The 27,043-nt window shown below is 44.3% G+C and overlaps 1 protein-coding gene across 1 annotated transcript; it reads right to left on the bottom strand.

Annotated features, from left to right (window-relative positions):
• Positions 1–659: 659 nt before the first annotated feature.
• Positions 660–25,334, bottom strand: ADSL (adenylosuccinate lyase). The gene is made up of 13 exons (XM_075287746.1): positions 25,062–25,334; positions 19,033–19,236; positions 18,046–18,090; positions 17,872–17,951; positions 15,771–15,942; positions 14,919–14,965; positions 12,376–12,466; positions 10,786–10,855; positions 8,676–8,823; positions 8,245–8,335; positions 7,164–7,253; positions 5,976–6,152; positions 660–915 (listed from the first exon to the last, which is right to left on the bottom strand). The coding sequence occupies exons 1-13, from the start codon at positions 25,269–25,271 to the stop codon at positions 829–831; spliced, it is 1,512 nt and encodes a 503-aa protein (XP_075143847.1). The 5' UTR covers positions 25,272–25,334; the 3' UTR covers positions 660–828.
• Positions 25,335–27,043: the final 1,709 nt, after the last annotated feature.

The raw sequence follows: 27,043 nt of genomic DNA, 5'->3' as shown, positions 1-27,043 counted from the left end.
GTTAATAAACTGGCCCCATTACATTCAGGATGGATACCAGTGAATGTAGCAGTAGCGACTAACTAAAATGACCCCTCTTTGGTCAACTCTGCATTGTCATCTGATGTAGATATAAAATTTGCCAACCTAATAAACAATATAAAAATGACTCATTGATGACTAAGGCCTTATTCACACATCCATGAAGACATTGACTGTTTGTGCCATTAGCTTTGTCTGTTTTATATCAATATGTCACGTCCCTCCCCCAAAAGAATAAAAAGAGATCTAGCTTTGTCCAACCCACTGAAAAAAGTCATGTGGCTGCACAAATGCCATTTTCAGAGCATTGCCTAGCAAAGGTCTGTGCAAAATGACCACATTCACCCATTGACTTGAATGAGCGTGTTCTGGTCAAAAAAAAAATTAAAAAAGATTTTAAAATAACGCACACTTCTGTTTTATTCTGCAGCCTTAGCTTGGGCAGACTGCACAGGGACAGGAGTCAGATATGTGTGATTTATGATTTTATACAAAGGACGCCATTTCATGCAGAGATCTTACACTTTAACATAGTTAGTCTTTAAGCATTTGTATGAGGTTTACATTGCTACTCGAGGGCTGAGTGAAGAAATTAGGAAGGCTGAAGAAAATTCTCAAGAATTTCAGCAAAAACAGTCTTCAGGTTGTCAAGTATAATATCAAGGAAGTTGCAACACAGTAAATACAACAGTACACATTCTGTAGAATAGTAGCAGGCAGTGCAGTCAAGAACTTGATTTCCCAAAAATGAACACTCAAATGCATCTGGTTATTTTATTTCCAAAATAAATGTTATCTTGGCACATATCAAAGGTCCAGCTCTATCTTCACATCCATCTTATTCTGGTAGGGGGTCAGTAAAGGAATCGCCTCTTCCTTCAAAAACTTCATCACCTGGCAAAAGAGAGAGAGGAAAGAATGAATGAATGAACAAATGAATATCTTTGTAAATATACGAAACAGACTTTAGTTTAGTATATTTTAACCCCTTCCCGACATGCGCCATAATAGTACGGCGCATGTCGGGTCTGTAACTATGGCGACCGCCCGGGAGCCGGGCGGCCGCCATAGCCGCGCGGGTGTCTACTGCTTTAAGTAGTAGACAACCGGCTCTAATGCCTCCGATCGGTCCCCGGACCGATCGGAGGCATTAACCTCTCCGGCGCTGCTGTCAAAGGCGCCGGAGGTGCCATTTTCCCGGCGGCGCATGGGCGCCGCCATTTTGGCAGGGATCGCAGGCTCCTGGAGCATGCTCCAGGGCCGACGTCATGTTGCCATGACAGCCGCGAGCCTTGTTAAAGGCTCCCAGCCGGTCTGCAAATTCTCTCTTTTGCAGGCTGGTCTATGCAGCCTGCAAAAGAGATGATGATTTTTTGCAATGCATTAGCATTGTAATGCATTGCATTAGTGATCAGACCCCCTGGGGTTCAACACCCCTAGGGGGTCTAATAAATGCAAAAAAAAAAAAAGAAGTAAAAAAAAATATAAAAAAAATATAAAAAGTATTAAAAGTTCAAATCACCCCCCTTTCCCTAGAACAAATATAAAAGTAGTTAAAAACTGTGAAACATATACATGTTAGGTATCCCCGCGTCCGAAATCGCCCGCTCTACAAATCTATAAAAATATTTTTCCTGTTCGGTAAACACCGTAGCAGGAAAAATAGTCAAAAGTGCCAAACCGCCGTTTTTTCACTGTTTTGATTCTGATAAAAATTTGAATAAAAAGTGATCAAAGCAATAACATTTCCCAAAAATGGTAGAACTAAAAAGTACACCCGGCCCCGCAAAAAAAGACGCCCTATGCATCCCCGTACACTTACATATAAAAAAGTTACAGCTGTTGTGAACGCTATTCTCTCCCTATATAGACAACCTAGTGCTAAAATTAGGGTTAATGGCACTCTCTCTCGCCCGTTTCGGATAAGCAATGGCACTAGGCAGGGTTGCCCCCTGTCGCCCTCCCTTTTTATTTTGGTTATGGAAACTTTGATCCAGGCTATTAGGCGGGACACACTGATCGCGGGAATCCCGGTGGGTGGGTTTGAGCACAAGACAGCAGCATTTGCCGACGACCTAATGGTCCTGGTGTCGAATCCACTTACTGCGTTACCACGGTTGACTTCGCTCTTTGCCGAATTTGGCAGGGTATCGAACTTTAAAATTAATTTTAGCAAGTCAGAAGTATTGAATATTACACTAGACCTCTCCCTATTTAACCAGTTGCGGCTTGATTCCCCCTTTCAGTGGACCCAGTCTGATATCCAGTTTCTGGGGGTTAGGATTCCCAGCGACCCGGCTAACCTTTTCTCTTTAAACTACCTCCCCCTTCTCCAGCAGATCACTGATCAGTTCAACAACCTTAACGTCCCCTGTATCTCATGGTTAGGCCGGAAGAACTTGTTGAAAACGTATGTCCTTCCCAAACTACTGTATCTGCTACGCACGATCCCTATCAAACTCCCCAGGTCCTATCTTGATAAAGTTAGACGCCTCTTTTCTTCCTTCCTTTGGAACCAAAAGCGTCCAAGAATTAAGCACTCACAACTCATTCAACCTCCAAACAAGGGGGGGATCGGGCTACCTGATGTCCAGACGTATTACTATGCCCATCAACTGGAGCGTTGGCTCCTCCTGACTTCCCCCAAGGCCGATAGTGATAACTTAGCTATCCGACTAGAAAGCCACCTTTGCTCTTTAGCTGACAGGCTAGCACTATGGGGCATTAGGCCACCTCTGCCTACAACCAGCTCTCTCCTATATAGTGTAACATCTGCCTGGTCCTATCTGAATAAATCAACCCCCCTGCTATCTCACCCAAGGCCTACCCTCCCGCTGGACCTTCTCCCTTACTTAATCGACCCACGGCGGGAAATCTTGGCATCGTTTTGGAATAGGCTCCGTCACTTCACCCTATTCTCCTTCTTTGAGCCGGATACTTCACCAACGACATCTTGGCTTCTGCAGAAAACAGGCCTTGTCTTAACTAATTTTTTGCAATGTATAGACTTCTCTACCACCTGTGAATCCTATCTATCGAAGTGGCAGTCGGCGGAGAGTACTTCGTGGCTGGAGGCGTTCTCTACTGACTTCCTACAGGTCAGAGGCGCATGTTCTCGCCTATACCGATTCCTACTCTCCCTCACTGCTGATTCTAGCCCAGGATTCTTGACTCATTGGGAATCTGACTTACACATCCAGCTGACGCAGGAGGACAAAAACAAATTACTAGCCAATGCCCATGGTTTCTCCAGATGTGTCCGGATACAGGAAAACTCGTACAAACTGGCCACGCGCTGGTACAAGACCCCTTCCTGGCTCCACTCCATTGACTCTACTGTTCCTGACACATGTTGGAGATGCTCATCTGGAATCGGAGATCTTGCACACATATGGTGGCACTGCCCCCTTATACAACCATATTGGACCGCTGTGTTAGATGCAATAGATAAGATCTGTTCAACCACCCTCCCCCGAGCTCCTGAACATGTCCTTCTCTGGTTGCCCCATGACACCTTCCTTCCTAAAAGGGAGGATCTGGCGACGCACCTATTGGCTGCTGCGAAGCTCCTCATACCCCTGTACTGGAAAGATACTTCACCCCCATCATTCACTCACTGGGTCCTAAAAGCCTCAGAAATATGTAGACTGGAGGAGCTAGCTCACTGGAACACTATGTCCAGACCAGCATACCTCAAGACCTGGTCTCCCTGGTTAGCTGCAAGAGACACGATCTTGGTACGCTATTTGCTTTCGAATCAGCACCCAAGCCTCGGCACTTCACATTGAGACAACTTTTGTTACCGCCTTTAACACAGCCATTGAGAGATACATCTTCCTTTCTTCTCTTATAACCTTGATGTGCTTACCGCTCTTCATTTCTCCTGCCTCGATGTTTCCCTGCCCATACCTTTGTATTGGTTTGTCCCCCCCCCCCCTGGTTTTGTCTCTCTCCCTCCCACCCCCGCTACCCTTCCCCTCTCCGCCCCATCCCATACGCTTCCATTGTTATGTTAAGATATGTTTATTTGCATTGTAAAACAAAATGAAAGTTGTGCATTGTACCTTATATTTTTTGTTTGCTGAATAGTCATGCAATCTAGTGCTCTGTACTTCTTAATAAAAATAGTTTTTAAAACAAAAAAGTTACAGCTGTCGGAATATGGCGACTTTTAGAAAAAAAATTTTTTAACACCGTTTTGGAATTTTTTTTTAGGGGTCAAAATGTAAATAAAACCATATAAATTTGGTATCCCTGGAACTGTACCGAAACACAGAATATAGGGGACATGTCATTTTGGCTGCACAGTGAACGCCGTAAAACCAAAGCCTGTAAGAAAGTCGCAGAAATGCATTTTTTCTTCAAATCTACCCCATTCTGAATTTTTTCCCTGCTTCCCAGTACATTATATAGAATAATTAATGGTAGCATCATGAAGAAAAAATTGTCCCGCAAAAATTAAGACCTCATATGGCTCTGGGAGCGGAGAAATAAAAAAGTTATGGGGTTTAGAAGGAGGGGAGTCAAAAACGAAAATCAAAAAATGCCATCGGCGGGAAGGGGTTAAAGATACCAACACACACACACACACACACACTAGACCTTTGATGGCACAACCCTTATGTGGCTCTGCCAAGCAGGAGAGGGTAGTAAGCTACTGCCAGACACCTCGGTAAGCAGTCTCTCCATTAACAACAAAGGATTTTGCATGGTTACATCCAATATTTCTGATTCTTCTTTCTCCAACATTGAGGAAGAAAGTTGGGATATACTTATATACATTACGTGATTGGCTGGTTTGTTGGTCACTTTTCTATATACCTATATATTATATATTACATCGCTATATATCGCCAGAACATTAGTCTGTGTGTATATACCGCATACATATTAATTAGTACTTTTGTAATTCTATGCTATACATATTCTTAGTGGGGTTTCCAGTGCCAAATGGATTTTTTTTCATACTGATGACCCATATATACGATAAGGCATTAGTATCTGATATGAGCGGTCAGACACCCAGACCCAGCACAGATCAACAGCTATGGCAACCTCCAGGTTCCAGGAAGCTGCTGTAGTAGATGGGTGCATGTGTAGTCTATTCCTACCCAAGTGCTACGTCAACACTGCAATTCCCTGGAACCAACACTTGAATAAAAGTAGCCTGCAAGTGATCCCCGTTCACTGCACCAGCTTCAGGCAACCAGAGGCTGTCAGAGCAGATCTCTGCAGGTCCATGGATAAGATCCCCACAGATCAGATACTGGATAGATGCATATCCTATGGTCACCAGTAAAAGTAATTTGGGGCCAGAAAAAGTTTTTAATTTAGCACTAAAGCATTTATAACTGGACTCAATATGACTGTATTAACAGTACATTGTATGCCAGTATCTGACACAGTACAAGCTATTAAAGGGGTTGTCCAGTATTAGGAAGACATGGCTGCTCCTCCCAAAAAAACAAAAAGACAAATCTGTTCACAGGTTGTGTGTGATATTGCAGCTCAGCCCCACTGGTATCATTATTGGTGAGCTGCTTCTTGTATAGACAGGTCTGCACTGCATAAAATGGGCAATGTGGGTATAAATTGGGTATTAATGGTTGGTTCTGAGCACTATACTGGGTTAATGTAATATGGCAATGGATTGTAGGCTTTAGTAAACTTCTTTAACTAGGAGATGTATGACTAGAGAAACTCTACTTTACACATAATAGTAATTGACCAGTGGAGAATGTTGGTGTATCCTGAGGTTGGGGACAGGTCATCAATGTCATATCAGTGAGGGTCTAACACCCGGGACTAACAGTAGTCTGCTGTTTAAAGCAGCAGTGGTCCCCAGCAGTCGACTTGGGCTTCTGTGTTCATATCACACCCATGGCACCCGACCCTAACATAAAATGTAGCCTGGTATTGCTGTATTAAATAAAATGGTGTGGTACTAATCTCACCTGTTGAGGAGCCCTCCCAGTGAAAGATTTTGGGTCCAGCAATTGTTCTAGTTGTCCATGAATAGGAGCAAAGTAGGGGTCAGATCGAATTCTGTTGATCAGGTCATTGTCTCCACCTTCCTGTTTTACTACAGCAGCGGCTTGTTGAGAGAGCACCCTGATCCGCTCATGGCAGTCCTAAAAAGATAGGGACACAAGTAGAGTCAGAAATAGCTCACTTCTGTATATAGGACATTAATACCCTTTACAGGGGTTTTCCGGTCTATAGAATTTCTAATAAAAAGTTGTCAAAGGGAATTTTCAACTTTTTGGTAACTTAGAATAGCTGCATACAGAAACCCCCCATAATTAGACCTGTATTCACAAATCTAACACTCTGTTGCTCACAATCAATTGTTTTATTGTTCCAAAATGGTCTTTGGGGTCAGTGTGTACAGCATGTGACCACTGTGTCCCGTGTTTGGCTGCCATAATGGTTAAATAAACAAAGAGACCATGAAACTATCGGGGTTGAAGTAGCTGCAAACCTCAAAGGTGAGTATGTGGCTATTGGAAGCTCTTATACTTCTCCATTCTACTCAATCCAATCCAGGCTTTGGCTCAATAAACTGCAGCAAAATCTGCAACACAAAAAGCTGCTTTTCTGCATTGTGCCTCAGCCTTTGAGGGATTTGTTAAAAATTTCTGGGGCAAACAGGTTTGGAATACTAAGATCTATACGTCTCAATACCTTGTGATGGGTTCACTTTGAGCTTTCTTCACATAAATTCTCTTTATGAGCAGTATATATGGATTATATTACTAAAGCTACATGAATCTAAACAAACAAGGGACTGCCCACAAAGAGACCTGTGGGGGACCAAAATATGGGGTAGTCTCCAATATTGAGCTCTATCCTCTATAGCATAAACCAACCTGATCTTATGAGATCACGCTCGAGGTCAGTGCACACACAAATTATAAGCGGTGAAAAAACACAATCACTTCTAACATCAGTGGAGCCGCAAGAACCAAGAAAATGCTCATGCCAGAGCTAGTGACAGATCCTCTTTAAATAAGCACGGAGTACGTAGTTATAAAGGGTTGGGCTGATAACTGTAAGACAAGGCAAACTATCAGAGATCCCAGAGGTTGGCCCTATGGCAAAACGTATTGCTATGGTATTGATACAGAGACTGTGCAACCAACCTGCCTATTGCCGCCACTTTTCACCATCGCCATAATCACATTCTCTGTGGCCATAAATGGAAGCTCCTGCCGGATACGCCTTTCAATCACCTAAGAAAGGGAATAATAGAATACAGCACTGATCAGATCTCACACGAGCTGAAGTTTTTATTCAGATAATGCAAACCAAACGTTCATCCATATTTCATAATGCCACACTATTATGCAAATGATGTAAGAGCGCTAAATAATACATTAGGACAACCAGCGAGCACATTATTATTTCAGGAAACCTCCAGGCTAGATAACATTGTTTAACTGTTTCAGGGGTCTTTTAGGTCTTGGTTAAAATTCAATTTTTGAAATGCTGGATCAATGATCGAGGCCGAAGGTAACAAAACCTCAGTAAAACACTTTACTGAGTGCTATTTACTGAGTATTGCTGTTTTGTCTCCCTACATACAAGTTTATGGGGGAGAAAAAAAAAGGAAGGGGAGGGGGGAGCGCATTTTTTGCAGAATTTGTTATTTTTTTAGGATATAAAGGGGCAGATTTATGAAGACTGGCATTATTAACACCAGTCTTGATAAACCCTGAAACAACAGAAGGTGTACCTCATGCAGTTCCCTTGTTCAACAAAACATTTGCGTTAAAAAAAAACACTTTTTTTTTTTAAACAGACAACTGGTTTAACAAGGCATAATAAGTCTGCCCTACGGGGTTATTAAACATTAAAGCTGATTAATTAAAAAATTCCCACAAAATCCAATCCTGTTGAGTGCATTTGAGGAGAGGCCACACCGACTGGAACATCTTTTGTGGTTGCTGTAAAGTGGTGCTGTCTATGGGACACATCAGTCTTTCTATTTTGGGGTGGCCCCGCCCGTGGTGCACTAAAAAGCTGATTTGCATATGGAATAAAAGATGGTTTTTCTCAGTAGAAAGCTTGCACACTATGATCACTATGCTACTAGTCAGTCCTATGACAGCAGATGAGTGTTTAGAAGAGATTTAGCTGGTAGAATTCTCCCTTTTAAGTAAAACTTAGCCCTGTTGCTACTGTGAGGTCAGGGTTGTATTAGTCTTGCTGAGTCTACATTACCTTAGGATACACCACAAGTCCTTCAGAGATATTTTGCAGAGTGCTGAGTACAATATCTGCAGTTAGAAAAGCTTCGGCTAAGCAGACACGTCTGAGGAAGAAACACAAGGATACAGAGAAAAGTAAACGACCCTCCACTTATATATAGATGTATAAGCTTCTGAACAAAACCTATTGTACAAGAAATGCTAGTGGTCACATGTGCCTCTTTCCAGACTAACAGATTGAAGTGGTGTTTTCAGGGGCAGGGGGAAGGGGTTGCAAAAAGCAGTGTCACAATCCTCTGAATAAAGATGTACAGCCTTTGCTGCATGTCTTCTAGATTATGACACCACTCACTGTAAGCTAGGCTATCACGTAAAGCTAGGCTCACATGTGTCAGATGTGTAGTTTAGAGATATCCAATAGAGATCACAGGGGAGTAACCTTACCTATTGGCGCTGTCATCCAGTGTGCGCTCAAACCACTGTACAGAAGCTGTCTGTAGCGGGTTCATAATAAGCGTCATGAGATGGCGGGCCAGGCTGCAGCAACGCTCAGAACGCATAGGATTTCTCTTGTAGGGCATCGCACTGGACCCTAAAGCGAAATTAAGATGAAGATAATAGTATGGAAAATATTCTATCAAATACTATCACATGTACAGAGTTACATGACCTTTATAGTCCTAGATTTTAATAAATAATCTGCTACTTAAAAGAAAAGATTCCATGCTAACATGTCCTGAACAAAAAGAAACAATACTTGCTGACATACGACAACACTTAGGGCTAGTTCACACAGACTTTTTGGCAGCAGATTTTGACGTGGAATCCACCTGCCAAGCCGCTCGCTTCTTTTCTCCGCTATCTAGTAGTAGGAAAAAGAAGCGAGACGCCCCATCTTGCCGTGGATTCCGCGGCTGACTCAGCTGCAGCGTCCACGGCACGAGGCTCCCCCCGATTAGGCCTAATCCAGAGTGGGGTGCTGGTGCATTGCATCGGCATTACGTCTCGGCTAGCCATGTGGTATGTTCCATTTTCTGCCGTGTGAACATACCCTTACAAAGACGAAAAAAAACCAAAACACACAAAAATAAATAATCAAACCAACCATCTGAAATGTCACATAGTAAGTGGAATACTTACATTTCTGCAGGAGCAAACTAATGAATTACAATTCTATGAGAAGAAATCCAGAGTGGTCATGTCTAGATGGCTTTTCTGAGCTCAATCTTTATAATCTTAGTTTACTTTTCACATTGAGCTATCTGAGTATGACTATTAGCTGATGGCGGCAGCCTGCACAACAGAGACCAGAATGCTAGTGTGATCCTTGCATAACCCTTATGTGTTGTTTGATGTTTATACTTGAAAATTTACCTAATAAAATTTGATGAAACAGAGAATTATTATCTCTCCCGCCCAACTATATACGGCACCGGTGGCATAGTACTCTAGTAGAGGGCATCTCAAACTGGTGTGGATCACTACCTGGTGATATTTTACTGCAAAGAAACGTCACTAGAAATCATATCACTAAAAAAAACAAACAAAAAACAAACATTTACTCATATCAGATGACACCAAGGTTCTCTGCAGGATGCATGACAAGCCCCAGTAGTATATGGTGAAGATAGCTCAGGTACAGCATACAACCACCTACAATCCAGAGGGGGTGGATGCAAGCATTTCAAATGCACACAAATAAAGCTTTTATAGTAACAGGACTCACAAGACATGGGGAACCTGGACACGGTTTGGCAAGGCCCTATTACGATGTTTGGAGGGTGCTGGTACTAGTGGGGTGCTCATATCTTTATCTGTGTGCATTTGTAATGTTAACATCCATTCGCTTCATGAATTGTAGGTGTGTGAGTGGTTGCATTATCAGCAGTCACCATATACTACAGGAGCCTGACTGCATCCTGCACAGAACCATGGCTTCATCTGACATCAGGTAGATCTGGTGTTTTTCTTTCACTCAGCTGGTGGGGTGCAGGACCCCCCTCCTCAGCATGCAGCAGTGACTGACAATCCCAGTCTTGCATTATAAGTGCAGTCTCTGGAACTAAAAAGGCTAAAACACCTGTGATAACATAAGATCCATTGATCGTTCACCAGGAGTGTTTCAGCTGCAGTCTTTTCTGCATGGAGATGTTTATTTGGCACCATCTGGGTGAAATGTGCTGCACTGTGGTTGGTGTTTGTTTTTGTTTTGGGGGGAGGGTACCTTCTGCTGGATGTTATTTGTCGCTGCTGCAGCTGAGGCATTTTGTGCTGCCTATTGATACAGGTATTATGTGTGCTGCTCTGTTGAGGGTATTGTTTCTTTGCTGGTGTGGCCTCAGCATCACAACTGGATTGACTGGTGAGGCCCAAGTAAAAAAAAAGTTTGAGAGGCCCTACTCTAGAAGATTTTTAGCATCAGCAACACAGGCTCCATTATGCACTCCATCAGCCATGCATGCAAATGTTCAACCAAAAGACACTGAATGTTTATGGACGCCTTAAAAACACACAGTTGTAATTTTATTCCCACAAGTTGGACAGGAGAACTCGCCTATTTGTTCCTTCTCAAATGGCTCCTCAACTTCCTTCAAGTTGGCCAACAAGCGAATATCAGTACAAATCTGTGGAAAAGATAAAACGACACTCTTATATGGGGGCACAAAAATCTATTTACACCTTAAAGTTAAGCTACAGATCTCTACAGCACATTTCACATGCCAACAAGAAATCTAGATGTGGAGCTGTGGATAGTGGCAAGACCAGCTAACCGTCAGAGATGGATTAAAGGGGTTGTCCAGCCCCAAGTCAAATTTTATACTCATGACCTGTCCACAGGTGATCTGTCAAGGCTCTGACACCCAGACACCGCACAGATCATCTGTTCTACTGTAGCAGTCTCCAGGTCACTACTACCAGGAAGCTGCTAGAATGGATCTGTGCAGGGTCTGGGTGTCAGACCCTGACAGATCACATAGTGTTGAACTGTGGGTAGCTCATCAGTAGTAAAATTTGAATTGGGGTTGGGCCACCCCCTTAAATTGGCCATCAGACACCTCTAGTACCATACAACTAACATACCTAAACCTCAACTCCCACCAAGCAGCAGACATCACAAAAGTCTTGTAGAAATGAACACGCTCCACCTAGATTTCTCCAAAGTCCAAGTGCAATATGGACAAATTTTGCACCCGTATTGCAGCTGCTGGTCCTAGCCTGACCTGAAAGCCTCATAGGGATCGGTGATGCTGTCTATTCAGGTCATTAGACTTGAAGTCAGACACAGAAGTGCGGCCAAAATTGAGGCACACAAATGCACCCCTTCTGTGCAGCTGTGAATTTGACCTAAGTCAACAACAGATGTAACAGTGCGTCAACAAGCTTTCTTGTACTGAGGCTCAGGTAAATCTAGTAACATAGTCCAGTGCTCCATTTACAAATCTGTGGAGTTTAGAGCTGAAATCTCCCCGTATTCCTTAGTTCAGGAGCAGTGTTTACAGTATATTAACTTTATAGGGTGACTATAGCTATATATTAATACCAGAATTCTGTAAAATAAAATGGGACACTCAACATGGAGGAAATACTGTATATCCAAGCCTATGAATCACTGATGTATACACCAGACTGCACAAAAGTTCATAAAAACACAACTTAATGAAAAGGGCTCTAGGAGTATACAGAAAAACCTCCGACATCAGCTCATGACAGCTGAAGACACCATACTGGTATGTAACCTGTAGTACTGTTTATAGTCACCTTAACATCCCACCTTCCCTGCCAGCAGGAAGATATCAGAATAGTTAAAACTATTTGGGGCCAGAAACCCCCTTTATCATACTGACGACCTATACACAGATTAGGTCTTCAGTATGTGATTTGTCGGGGTCTAACATCCCAAACTTGCACAGATCAGTTGTTGCTTTTGTTTCTGGTGCCCAGAGGCTGCTTCAATAGCTGAGCTGTCTGGTGTCTAGCAGTTGGACCCCCAACAGATCACATACTAATGACCTATCCACTGGATAGGTCATTAGTATGAAAAAAGGGGTTCTCCACCCCCAAATTGATTTAAGTTTGCTGTGGAAATTAATAAAGATTATAACATCATTAAAAAGTATCTCAGTACACAAAGATTTATACCCACCTTGTGGACGGTGGCGCCTAAACTGGCCAGGACTGACAATACTTCTACATCCACTTTACGACTATACGTTTGTCCAGTAACTATATATGACCTTTAACAAAAAATAAATAAATAAAACAAAAAACACAATGGGTACGGAAAGTATTCAGACCCCTTTTAATTTTTCATTTAGTTTCATTGCAGTCGTTTGCTAAAAGCAAAAAAGTTAATTTTATTTCTCATTAATGTACACTCAGCACCCCATCTTGACCCCCCAAAAATGTAGATATTTTTGCTAATTTATTAACCCCTTCCCAACATCCGCCGTGCTAGTACCATAGCCACCAGGTGTCTACTGTTCTATACAGTAGACACGCAGCGCTAATTCCCCGGTTGGTGCCCGCCACCTTAATTATTCCTTAAATGGAAGAAGAATGGGACGACCAGAACTCTTCCTAGACCTGTCCGTCCAGCCAAACTGAGCAATCGGGGATTTATGCCAGAGTGGCCCAAAAGGAAGCCTCTCCTCAGTGCAAGACATATGAAAGCTCGCATAGAGTTTGCCAAAAACACATGAAGGACTCCCAGACTATGAGAAATAAGAATCTCTGGTCTGATGAGATGAAGAATGGACTTTTTGGCATTAATTCTAACCGGTATGTGTGGAGAAAGCCAGGCACTGCTCATCACCTGCCCAATACAATCCCAACAACATGGTGGTGGCAGCATCATGCTGTGGTGGTGGTTTTCAGCTGCAGGGATAAGATGACTGGTTGCAATTGAAGGAAAGATGAATGCGGCCAAGTACAAAGATATCCTGGAAGAAAACCTCTTCCAGAGTGCTCTGGACCTCAGACTGGGCTGAGGGTTCACCTTCCAACAAGACAATGACCCTAAGCACACAGCTAAAATAACAAAGGAGAGGCTCCAGAACAACTCTGTGACCATTCTTCACTGGCCTAGCCAGAACCCTGACCTAAGCCCAATTGAGCATCTCTGGAGAGACCTGAAAATGGCTGTCCACCAACATTCACCATCCAACCTGACAGAACTGGAGAGGATCTGCAAGGAAGAATGGCAGAGGATTCCCAAATCAGGATGTGAAAAACTTGTTGCATCGTTCCTAAGAAGACTCAGGGCTATACTAGCTCAAAAGGGTGCAAATACTCAATACTGAGTAAAGGGTCCGAATACTTATGACCATGAGATATTTCAGTTTTATTTTTAAATAAATTTAAAAAATATCTACGTTTCAGTTTTTTTCTGTCAAGATGGGGCTGAGTATATGTTAATGAGAAATTAAATGAACTTTTTTGCTTTTAGTAAATGGCTGCAATGAAACAAAGAGTGAAAAATGTAAAGGGGTCAGAATACTTTCCGCACCCGCTATATATATTATTATATATGTAATCATTTATATTTTTAAAGAATGATATGGGACTCCAACACAAATATAGATTTAAAGGGGTTGTCCCATCACAAGGATCCTATCTATAATGCTTATTAATGTGAATGTAAGACTTTTCCTAAATACATTGCTTCAGCAAAACTGCTTTGTTTGGCCAATATCTCACTTTATTCATTTTTTTGTGGCCACAGCCCTGACCTAGCTGCTCCTGAGTCAAGTGATGTGTCAGCCTGCTCTGAGGGGGGAGGGAGGAGGGGCTAAGTGCACGGGAGTGAGCCTGGAGGGGGAGGGGGGTAGTTTACCCTTTGGGGGAAGGGGCCGCCAATACAGGGTTAGACGCCGGCACAGGTGAAGCCAGCAACATCGCTATGCTTCTGCCCTGCATGAAGCCAGCAGCGGCAGAAGCGATGCTGTTATTCCGGGGCGGGGGGCGGAGGAGCGGAATAACAGCATCGCTTCTGCCACTGCTGGCTTCATGCAGGGCAGAAGCATAGCGATGTTGCTGGCTTCACCTGTGCTGGCGTCTAACTCCCCGGCATCTGCTGTAATAGGCGGATGCTGGGGACTGTTAGACGCTGGCACAGGCACATCACTATGCTTCTGCCCTGCATGAAGACAGCAGCGGCAGAAGCGATGCTGTTATTCCGCTCCGGGCTCACATATGCAAAGCCAAGCGGCGAGATGCCGCCGGCCCTGCGTGCACGCTCATACACCAGTCTAGCCTTCACAATGCGAATACAGACCCGCAGGGTGTCAGGTCTGTATTTGCATTGTGAAGGGTAGACTGGTGTATGAGCGCGCACGCAGGGCCGGCGGCATCTCGCCGCTTGGCTTTGCATATGTGACCCCGCCCACCAATGACGAAACAAAGCCGGAAGACAGAAGATTTTAGAGGAACGAAGACAGGTAAGTATGCGACGTGGGAGTACCCCTTTAAGGCATTACATTTTGGTTGCCACTAGAGGGAGTTTAGGTATGTACTGTGTACAGATTACACAATGTATATTGCAACAGTACACTCAATATTACCACAATCAGCAATGATCTTTTAATCCTCCCAACATATTATATATATATATATATATATATATATATATATATATATATATATATAAAAGTCACACATTCTTAAGAACATTTGTTGGTCATAAATTACCTTTTAAATCCTGCCATATTGGTCACCAGTCTGTCTAACTCTTCCACCTAAACAAAAATGAACCATTTGTTAATAGAAGCCAGTGTGAACAGTCTCCCTCTGTTACAGGGAATTTCAGCGTGTACCTCCAGCAATTAGCAACTTTTCCTAAATGAATAGTAAAGGTGGATATAAAATATATATAAAATTAAGGAGATCTTCTCCTCTTATTAAGCCGTTTTCTGGCTCCTCCTCTTCTATCTGTTGGTTTTACATTAGGGTATGTTCACATGGGGGACTTTGCACTCCGCGTGTGAACTCTTCCGCGTGGCTAGCCACGGGATGCCAATGCAGTGTACTGGCATCCAGTCGCGGCATTCCGCTCCAGATTGAAGTCAATGGGAGCCGGATTTTGAGGCGGATACCGTATTAAAATCCGCTCCAAAAAACTCTGTGTGAACACACGACTTATATCTCACTATTCAGCCTCACACCTAGAGCTCTATGTTGAGGAATAAGTTTCCCGTCGGCTGGTTAATTGATTTATTGCCTCATTCTGTGAGCTAGTAGCCTAGCGGTGAAGAAGAAAACTATTTCTTTAAAAAGATATATTACACAGTTTCTTCTATTCACCTGTTTATAACTGAAGGAGTGCTTTCTGAAACCAGGGTCAATAAAACAATTAAGATTTTAGTAGACTGTATAAAATGCCTCAAAAACTATTCCCTGGGAAAGACTCATGGAGGCTACAGCTGTTTGACTGCAGTGATAAAGTAAAAAAGTGAGATTTTTTAAAAATAAATTTATAAGAGCAAAAGCTTTTCAACAAAAATGTAATTCACACAGGGTTAATTTGAAGACTCAGAGCAGTACCTTGTCATGGTCTCCATCGAATAACTGCAGGAAGCTGGCCTGGGTTCCAGTTGTGCCCTTTACCCCCCGGAATCGGAGTTCATTTCTGGCACGCTCCAAGTTGCGTAGATCCATACATAGATCTTGAAGCCAAAGACAAGCACGTTTACCAACAGTGGTCAGCTGGGCGGGTCTACAAGAGAGAAATTGTACAGTCCTCCTGAATCCTTGCATTTGTGTAGTTGTGCATATTTTCAAGCAATTTGTCTCTAACATTGTTAGGCTACATTCACACTTGTGTTGGAGTCTCCACCGCAGAAGCTGGTTTCCTCCTTACAGAATGTTTCTAGTCTATGGGATCTGTTGCTTTGCACATATAACCGCTATTTAAGTGGATGCGGTCTCCGTATGGAAACCTGAACGCTAGTGTGAACCTAACGTTAGCTGTTTGGACTTTAGGCCTTCATTTTTAGTTTCTGGGACAGGATAAAGGCGGCCCGGACTACTGTCAGCTATCTTAACACAAACTGTTTTTTGTCGTCCTCAGGTTACTGTGAGAACCCCTCTCCCTATGTCAGGTCTTTCATGCACTCTAATAAAAGACCCCCTTATTGGAACTCTGCTTGTCAAATGCAATTCATGACATGGTATAAGATTAAAAGGTATATCACGTTAAGACCAAGGTCCCATGTTGCAAAATGCAGATAAAAAACACGGCGGTATTTCTTCTCCTATTAAATCTATAGAGAAAACATGAATTTCCAAAGGTAAAACTGACATGCTGTGTTTTTCAAAAACGAATGCGTATTTGAAAAATGCAGCTTTTCTGTAGCGTTTTCTTTTCCATAATATATGGATGGGATTAGCCAAAATCTCATTCACTTTCCTAGTACTGTAAAGCGCAGCATTTTTTCTGCTGCTTTTCACAATGTGGGTCCTTAGCCTAACCATTTTTCATCCTTTAATAGGCTCCATTGACTCCAGCACAGTTAGACTTGTGTTTTGGAGTTTTTGTCTGCAAAGAATCATGCTATATTCACATGCGGCAGACATATTGTACATATGCAACTTTTATACTCCTCTGAATATGGTTATTCACCCCCTGTACTGTACATACTGCAGATGCTGCATTCACAGGTATGGACACAATTATTCAGTTGCAAAAATGTCTGCATAAAATCTGCCAAATATGAACATATTCTGCAAGTTCACAGGAGTGAAATCGCCAGTGGTTAACCCACAGTAAAATAAAATGCAAGTATACTGGGTGGGGTATCAACAAATCCAATGCAAACGCTGAAAAAAGGGAGCATGTTCAGCTGCCAACGCAATGGTTGAAACCTGAGCTAGACACACGGGAAGCGGTCTATGAAACATCACAAGCCAGACGATGGTTTTCTGCTGCAGGTGGGTCCTAGGCAGGATATGCACAACCTGGTGAAAATTTGTAAAGGCCTGTTTTTAGATGACTACGACACATTCCAGGCTGGTCTTGGCTCGCTACTGGGTCATAAAAGGCTGTAGAGCCTGCACTTCAGGTCAGATCCTGTAAGCGAGAGGAGGCGCCTGGATCTGTCCTGAGATACTGAAAGTCTGGTGAGACGGTACTGTGCTATTTTGCTTGTTCATGTAGCTGGTACGTAGCCACAAGTACAGTTAGCTTCATACCATAAGTTAGTGCTCGGACGAGCAGGGTTTTGTTTTTGCCTGAAGTTAAGGCTGTATTTTATAGTGCTTAATTTGTACCTGAAGTGATGTTTGTTTGTTTTTTTAAAATAAACTTGTTTGCACCAGATTTTATGTCCCTGTCTCTGACTAGTCTAGTTGGGTCCGGCACCAAGCTACTTTCCCACAACAGATATGTATTGAAATGTAACTTTGGTTTTTGCTCAAAAAAAAAACAAAAAAACCTGCAGTGTGAAAATGGTATAATGCCAGGGATGCACTTAAATAAATAAATAAATAAAATTGCAACTAAATGTGAAACAAAATGTCCATGTGCAAAACACCAGCTCGGTACGTCACTGCAGAGATTATTGGCGCAATCATTTTGTGATCAGCGAGTGGGCATGAAGCACAAATAACACAAGGTCACAAACAAAGCAGCTGTGCAATGGCTTACTGGTAGTGGGTGAATCCTAATGTTGGAAGATCAGCGTATTTATCTGCAAAGTCTGCCAAGCGACTTATGACCCGAGCAAGCTATGAACCAGAGATAGGAAAAGACAACAAGACTATTAGACTACAGCCCAGAATTCTTACACTGGTTTGCTTTCTCGTAGCTAACAATTCTCACCTTTGGAAGAAGTAGATCAAAACCATCACGGAGAACTATAAGGTCCTGAGAACATAAGAAAACCAAAATGTGAGAGCAGTAAACATTCTGCCAACAAGGGGACAGGCTTGTGATAATACATGTATAGTGGTCCCACATGTTAGGCTCTATTCAGATCACATTCGTTTTACGTTCGTTTAACCCTTTAAGGACTCAGGGTAGTTTGTAGGTTAATGCTCGGTGACTTTTTTAATATTTTCCTTCCCCCGCCCTTCAAGATTCAGAACATCTTTATTTTTCTTACAATATAGCTATATGGCTTATTCTTTGCCTGAAGAGTTGTATTGTCATTGCACCATTTTGGGGTACTTATGTTTTGATTGGCTTTTCTTAACCTTTTTCAGGAAGTAATGTGAAAAAACCCACAATTCTAACAATTTTTATTGCAGTTTGTTTTTACGGCGTCTACTCTGCATTAAAAATGACATGGCATCTTTGTTTGGCAGCTTACTACAATTTTGGCAATACCATATTTATATTTGATCATATTTTACCGCCCTTACAAATAATACATCAATTTTCCTGGGTTCACTGTAATCCTTGAACTTTTTACTGTTTTGTTGACGGAAACATGTAAAGATTCTTTAGTTGTAGTTTTCATTGGTACCAATGTTTGGTATGGATGACTTTTTGATCACTTTTTTTTTTTAAAATTGCCCAAGGCCCTGTCCCCAAAGGGGCCCCTGAGATCCGGAGCCTGATGATTCCTGATCCCAGAGTCAGGCCCAGCCATATCAATTACAGAAAGGGACCCGGCGTCATGTCAGGCCCTTTCCCACTTAACCGCTGAGGCAGTATTACATGTCCTGTACTTCTCTTTATCTGTGCCATAATGGACTTTATTAACATATCTGGGATGAATTCCAAGGGAACTCGACAGTTTCTGCAGAACCAACCATCTGATGTTCATAGGGAACATACAAAAAATACAAGAAAAAAGAAACTCACGGTGTTGTCCCCGACATAACAGGAAGTGGCTCCCAGGTGAATTATGGGTGCTGCCCTTGGACAACAGTGTGCAAAAGTATGTACGTGAGCCATGACATCATGCCGCAAACGCTTCTCCTCTTCGGCTGCCATCCTGAAGTCTATGTTCTCCAGGTTAGCCTCTAGCTCTTGGATCTGTTCCTCGGATATTGGTAGCCCCAGACTCTGTATAAGAAGAAACATAGAAACAGTAAAAACTATGGTCTTAAAGGGGATTTACCGATAACCTATTGACACTCGCACCCCAACAATCAGCCATTTGAAGAGATCGAATCATTCAGACAAATGCAGTATAAACCTCTTCACTACTTACCAATCACAGCGCCATGCATTGTATAGTGACTGTGCCAGGTATTACAGCTCAGTCCCATTCACTTTACTAGAACAGAGCTGGACATGTAACATGGTCTGTGCTGCTTTGAACAGCTAATGTGTAAGGTGTGAGATCTCTGCCCTTCTGATATTGATGACCCTCCTAAGAACAGGTCATCGATATTTTAGTCCCAAAAAACCCTATAAATGGGGTTGTAGTACTACAGTATATACACTTATCTCCTATCTACAGGGGATCAGGAGAACAAGGATCCACAACCTCTCTTAAGTAATAAATGTGAATGGAGAAGTGGTATGGTTGTGTGACTAGTTCTCCAGTCACTTCTATGGAGATTACTGTCCTCATAGTCCCCATAAAAGCAAATGAAGTGATGGCCATGCACTTCATTCAGGGGATCTTCAGGGGCACCATTCTCAAGTGTTGGGCTTCCCAGCCCATCACTGATACGAGATCAAGATGAGTTCTGACACACAGGACCCCTGTTAATCAGCAATCACTGTGACCCCTTCACTGTTTACATCACGTGCCCTTTTTTTTTTTTTTTTTTTAAATAGCTGCCGTGCAATGTAATTACAGCCTAACCCATACACTTCTATGGGATAAGACTGTAATTTATATTGCATGACCACAATGAAACATGCTGCATGAAATGTAAAAAGTAAAGAGGTCATGGAACATGCACAAGGTCAGCAGCCCCTTCAAACAGCGGACCAGATGGGGTTCCAGATGATAGACCCCAACCTCATCTGTTATTGACAACATACCCTAAGGGCAGGAGCAAAAAGGAGTTGGAAACCCCCTTTGAGGCAGAGGCCCCACGTTGCGAAAACGCAACTTTTTTGTTGCAGATTTTGTTGCTTTTTTTGAGCAAAATCCAAGAATAGCTACAGAAGGAATGGGAAATATCTAGGAAGCTCTTAGGCTTAGTTCACATGGGGGGCGGATTTTGGCACCAAGAGTGACGCGGGGAGCAGCGTCACTCTCGGGTCAAAGCCCGCCTGCCACGACTGTTGTGGATTCCCCCTCCGGAGTCGGCTCAAATGAATGGGCTGACTCCAGAGGTTGCTGCCGCCAGGCGGACGCCGTGGCTCAACAAGCCACGGAATCTGCCTGAAGAAAGGGCAGCTCACTTCTTTTTTCCGCTAGCGGCAACATGCCGCTCGCGGAAAAAAAGAAGCCTGACAGTCTCCATAGACCACCATTGTGAGGGGGTGGATTATGACGTGGAATACGCGCCATAATTTGCCCCCTCTGTGCCCGTGTGAACGGGCCCTTATACTTCTTCTACCTTTTAGCTAATCTACTCCTGGCTTTCTCTCAAAAAACTACAACAAAACCTGTAACAAAAAGAAGCGGCGTTTCCACAACGTGGGGCCTCAGCCTTAAGTTGGCTGGAAAGGAGAAACTTTACTTTAGGATTAGAAAAAGTCTAAACATGAAATCTGGAGAGGAAGAAAAAAAAAAAATGAAGTGAAGGCAAGACAAAAGAGGGGAAACAAGCAATTATATGTTCTGGGAGAGGAATCAGGCCTTCATCCGCATGGTACGACAGACTTATAAATAGGCCTTTTCACTGAACGCCTACATGGTTTAATGAAATCTGAGGGACTTGCTCTAAAACATCAATTGGAAAGTAAATTACTAAGCACTCCGACCCTGCTGATAAAAGCGTCTGCATGAAAACAGTCACCGAGATGGAGGACATATGAAAAACTATACGGGGGACTGGTTCTGCAGAAAGGTTACCATCGGAAAAAATCCTTGAGACTAAAGATAGTCCTCAGTGCATACCACCTCCTGCTTGGCTAAAAATAAGAGGAGATCTTAAAGTTCAGGCGGCACATAATACAAGGAGGAACGGACATCATATCTCAAAGTGCAGAACATTTATGGAGACAGGACAAAAAGTGGTTTTCAAAATGCCCCCAGGACAGGGTTATATAATGAACAGCTCTTACCCCCGTCCACAAAGCACATCGCTGATCACCAGTGGCGGATCCAGGGTTTGCGGGGCCCTGGCAATTGACTTTGGCGGGGCCCTACTTACTGGGGGTCTCGCACTTCTAACCTGTACTTCCCAACTGTTGAAGACTAGAAAGAGGGAACAAAACGTGCGGCGCGCCGCAGCAAATTAGGCCCCGCCCACTTTTATGTTGACTCCACCCATTCTCATTCAATTGTCATGTGATTCCACACCGTATAATCCTCCTACAATCACCCGTAAATTATATCTCCCCCCCATTTTCATATACACCCTTCATCTACCCCTAGTTTCATGTCCCCCCCTCTATCTCTGTCCCCAGTTTCATGCCATTCTCCCCCTTTATCTGCCCACAGTTTCATTCCCCCCCCCCGTCTCTGCCCCAGTGTCATGCCGTTCTCCCCCCTTCATCTGCCCCAGTGTCATGCCATTCTCCCCCCTTCATCTGCCCCAATGTCATGCCATTCCCCCCCCTTCATCTGCCCCAATGTCATGCCGTTCCCCCCCTCCATCTGCCCCCAGTGTCATGCTTTTCTCCCCCCCTCCATCTGCCCCAGTGTCATGCCGTTCTCCCCCCTCCATCTACCCCAGTGTCATGCCGTTCTCCCCCCCCTCCATCTGCTCCAGTGTCATGCCGTTCTCCCCCCTCCATCTGCCCCAATGTCATGCTGTTCTCTCCCCCTCTATCTGCCCCAGTGTCATGACATTCTCCCCCCTCCATCTGCCCCAGTGTCATGCTGTTCTTCCCCCCTTCATCTGCCCCAGTGTCATGCTGTTCTTCCCCCCTCCATCTGCCCCAGTGTCATGCTGTTCTCTCCCCCTCCATCTGCCCCAGTGTCATGCCATTCTCCCCCCTCCATCTGCCCCAGTGTCATGCCATTCTCCCCCCTCCATCTGCCCCAGTGTCATGCCATTCTCCCCCCTCCATCTGCCCCAGTGTAATGCCATTCTCCCCCCTCCATCTGCCCCAGTGTCATGCTGTTCTTCCCCCCCTTCATCTGCCCCAGTGCCATGCCGTTCTCACTCACTCACTCACACACACTCACCATTCCTCGTTCCCTCGCAGCTCTCTCCCTCATACACATATTGTAGCCGCGATGTGATGATGTCATCACATCGCGGCTACAAATGCCGGAGGCCCAGAGCTCAGCGTTAAAGCAGGAGCTGAGCTGTGACAGCTCCGGCTTTAAACGCTTATGCATTCAGCTCATCGGCGTCCTACCGCCGATGAGCTGAAATACATAGGTGTTTAAAGCAGGAGCTGTGAGCTCAGCTCCTGCTTTAACCCTGAGCTCAGTTGGAGTCGGGACATGCCGACCGGGACCATTTTGTTAGGTCCCGGCCGCGGGGCCCCGGGCGGTTGCCCGGCTCGCCTGGCCCTGGATCCACCCCTGCTGATCACAGAAACGGGGTCTAGATTTTTAAAGCAGTACCCGAGCGCCCCAGCAATGAAACCCCTTTCAGGCAATGTTCATTCAGTTGAGGTTTCCATTGGTTTTGATGGTAAGAGCTGCGCTAGACTTATTAAACCAAAGGAAACCATGGCAGACCCCACTTCTAAGTCAGTAGGGTCACTAGTGTAATTCGGATCTTTCACAGTTGTCATTATAAATTAATAAGTCACAGTGCCAATGCTTCTGGCCTATGCCCTACTATGGCTTGTATGGCAGCTGTCCACGTCCATATCACACTACTGTTGTGCCAGAGATACTTTGGAGTCACAAATTGTACCTAAGCACAATTGTGTAGGAGACTCTTGCAAATTTTGCAGGACGACTAGAATAACATGCAGCACCATAAGCCTGAGGCACACATTGCAGAAACGCAGATTTTTTTGTTGTTGCAGATTTTGCTGCAGTTTTTGAGCCAAAGCCAGGAGTGGATTAGGCAAAGGTAGAAGAACTCCCTATATATTCCCCATTTGTTTTGTATCCATTCTTGGCTTTGGCTCAAAAAAAAAATGTAACAAAAAAAAAAAGCTGTGTTTCTACAATGTGGGGCCTTAACTTATAAGGGTATTCTGGGTCTTTTACATTTATGGCTTATGTTTAGGAGAGATGAATAATCTCAGATCAGTAATGGCCTGATACCCACCAGATACTCTGTGCTGATCAGCTAATCCGGCTGGTTCAGAAGCGGCTCTATCCCTATGCGAGCTATAAGCACATGGCAAAGTAAAGGCTCTGTGCCTATTACCTGAATAGGAGAGGAGTGACCTCTAGTTCCATCCTGTGCACGGAGCAGTTTTTTGAAGAGTTACTAACTGATTTAAAAGGGTTGTCCAGGATCAGAACATTTTTATTACTGATGACCTATTATCAGATCTGTCCAGTTCAACACCTAAACTGATTAGATGATGTAGCCTTGCTCCTATTCCTAGCAGGGTTGCAGTTCCAGGTGCCACCGCTACATTGTACAGACCAGAAGATGTATACAGTGTACAGCGCTCCATGCACTGTAGTGGTGGAGCCTGGAACTGCAACCCTGCTCCAAATCATATATTTGCTATCTGGCAACCGCATCAGCTGATTGGTTCATGGTTCAGGTGTCATAACCCAACCGATCTGATACTGATGACCTATCAAAAATGTTCAGGCCCTGAACGACCACTTTAAAGAGGACCTTTCATGTTTTCTGACATCAGTATTATATACCGTTAGAAATCAGACAGTGCCCTGAATTAAACTTGCCCTCCAGGCTTCTTCCGGTGAGACGACTCCTCCTACTGAGGGTACACACTGCTGCTGGTAATTCACCTCTAGTGAGCGTCCACGCATGCGCAGTACAGGTGGATCATCGCTGGAGGAGGAAGGGCAGTCTCACAGGAAGAAGTGTGGAGGGCAAGTATATAATATGGGTCGGGCTGAGTAGGTAGGGAAGTGTGGGCTAGTTAGAGAGATAGAGAGGGGGAGCGAAGGAGGAGGGATTAGTGAGGAGGTTACATAGCAGGAAGCGGAACCTTGTAAACAAATGCAGGAGATACCAGGAGCTTCCAGAATCACCCAGAAATCACTCAAAACGTGTTAAAAGGTATATGGGTGCATTTATTAACCAATTAATAGCAGTGACAGGCACTGTAAAAAAAAAAACAAAACATTTTTTGCCTGGAAAACCCCTTTAACTATTTAGCTACAGGCCCACTGAATGCATTGACTGTCTGCAATCGCTTGGGCTGCAGGAGTCACTAAATAGTTCAACTTGATGACCAGGGCTACAAAAAGTCAGAGTGTAAAGCCCCAACAAGGAGGCGCCCAATACAGAGGTCATCGCAGCGACAGCTCTCCAATCCAGCAGCCCCAAGTCACCATAGCCCTGGAATTATTAACCATCTAATGCATTTTTTTTTTTTTTTTTGCAAACAGCTGAGACTTCTGTAAGAAGCATCGCTGCGACAGATTTATTTGCCCTATACAAAGTGAGCACATGTCTGATCAGTGGTCCGGCGGCTTGCGACAGTTTACTAAGGGTCCTCGCTAGAATGATTTTACAGCCACAAGAGCCGTCGCTGCGACACATAGAGAGCGCGCACGTGCTGAGAGCGGTCGCTGCGACACACACACATACACACACGTGTTGCACGCCCGTCAGTCGCCCGCGCGCCCTATGCCAGCCGCCATCAGTCAGTAGTGCCCGCTCTGGGCACACATCACCTTCACTCTGCACAGTTTACTTTACCCGCTGGGCCTGCGCCAGGTACAACCAGAGCCGCCTCCAGGTCTGGAATTTCTTGCTGTCGCTGAAGTTGAAGGCCATTTCCCGGCTGGCATATCGAGACACCAGAGGGGAGCGGTACCTCAGGACTTCTTCTGGCCCCTGGGCTAGAGGAGACACACTGCCGGCCACTCTCGCCGCGGAGTCTCCGCTCAAACCACTGCTTGCGTCCATGTCCTGGGTGAAGTGTTCTGCAGATTACAGAGACCGAGCCTGCCACCTCTAATATGGCGGAGACCTCCTGCCGCCGCCTGTCACGTGTACACACATGACTCCTCCATCTTACATGTGGCGAATAGAGTGCCGGCTGTACGGTCACTATAGTAAGAGAGTCAGGGCTGGAGCCGAGTTGCTCCTGGTAGGTGGATGTCACAGGAAGGAGCGGGGTCTCTTCCATCACAGCTCTGTGCTCTATAGAGGAAGCTGGAGCCGAAATCTCTGAGGACTGTCTTGTGGGAATGGATGATGGAAGGGGAGAGCGCCAGATCCTGGGAGCCTCGGGGAGAGGGGGGTCCCTCAGAGGTTGCTGTCTGTGGGATTCTGCCCTCATGTTAGTTGGGGGGGGGGGGGGGGGGTGTCTATGTGTGACGCAGTGGCCTAACTAGGAATGGTGGGGCCCCATGGCGAACTTTTGACATGGTAAAGGCCTTCAATCTTAGATCTACGGGGGCCCCCCAACATCTTTGGTCCAGGGACTGTAATGGGCAGCGCTGCGGTACCTAGACTCGCCGTTATAGTTTGTTCAGTATCGGAGATGGGGACCCCACACATCTAATACTGACTGACTATCCCGCATTACTGTCCTTTCAGTAGGAGGAGTCCTCACATTCTGGTGCTCAATTCACCAAAAAAGGGGTCACTAGACTTCATTTGTGGGACATCGGCAGAGAGATAAGCTCCACATGGAGGACTTTTCTCTCTGCCCTTTTCAGTGAGGAAGTGGCTGATCCCATTATAGTCAATAGGGCACACTGGTGCCACTGTTTTAGCGTCTGGTTCTTCATCATTCGGCCCCCCCCCCCCCGACGGACCTAAACGACGTAGAACCTGACATACATGTGATCCTAGCTGTACTGTAGTAACCCCATCACGAGACACCATTGGCTGGTTTATTCCATAAGAGCAGGCAATACTAGAGCGGGACAGGTAAGTAGGATCAGTGTGGGGGTTATGGATTTTATCTGGATTTGATAGACTACGTTGATAACCAGTGGATGTGGTGAGGGGGATAAATAAAATAATGGTTAATGAGGGATGTACAGAAGGTTTTATTTCAATAAAATATATTTTTAAAAATGTCTATGTTTGTTTTAGTAATAATACTGTCAGCGTAAGCACAGGCCCTATACTGACCAACCTGTACAGAATACACCCAGACCATGAACCTACCTATAGTAACTACACAATACACCCAGACCATGAACCTACCTATAGTAACTACAGAATACACCCAGACCATGAACCTACCTATAGTAACTACACAATACACCCAGACCATGAACCTACCTATAGTAACTACAGAGTACACCCAGACCATGGACCTACCTATAGTAACTACAGAGTACACCCAGACCATGAACCTACCTATAGTAACTACAGAGTACACCCAGACCATGTACCTACCTATAGTAACTACACAATACACCCAGACCATGAACCTACCTATAGTAACTACAGAATACACCCAGACCATGAACCTACCTATAGTAACTACACAATACACCCAGACCATGAACCTACCTATAGTAACTACACAATACACCCAGACCATGAACCTACCTATAGTAACTACAGAGTACACCCAGACCATGTACCTACCTATAGTAACTACAGAATACACCCAGACCATGAACCTACCTATAGTAACTACAGAATACACCCAGACCATGAACCTACCTATAGTAACTACAGAATACACCCAGACCATGAACCTACCTATAGTAACT

The sequence above is a fragment of the Leptodactylus fuscus genome, chromosome 9 (assembly GCF_031893055.1).
Source record: "Leptodactylus fuscus isolate aLepFus1 chromosome 9, aLepFus1.hap2, whole genome shotgun sequence".
NCBI lineage: Eukaryota > Metazoa > Chordata > Amphibia > Anura > Leptodactylidae > Leptodactylus > Leptodactylus fuscus.
This window is presented reverse-complemented; position numbering and strand designations above follow the sequence as displayed.

Bases quoted from the DNA above. Each gene is read 5' to 3' on its own strand.
- ADSL (XM_075287746.1), bottom strand. From the start codon at position 25,271: ATGGACGCAAGCAGTGGTTTGAGCGGAGACTCCGCGGCGAGAGTGGCC. The intron at 19,237-25,061 runs GTAAAGTAAACT...CTTCTTATACAG, and splicing joins ACCTGGCGCAGGCCCAGCGG to AGTCTGGGGCTACCAATATC. The intron at 7,254-8,244 runs GTAATGTAGACT...TCCCTTTCTTAG, and splicing joins GACTTGTGGTGTATCCTAAG to GTGATTGAAAGGCGTATCCG.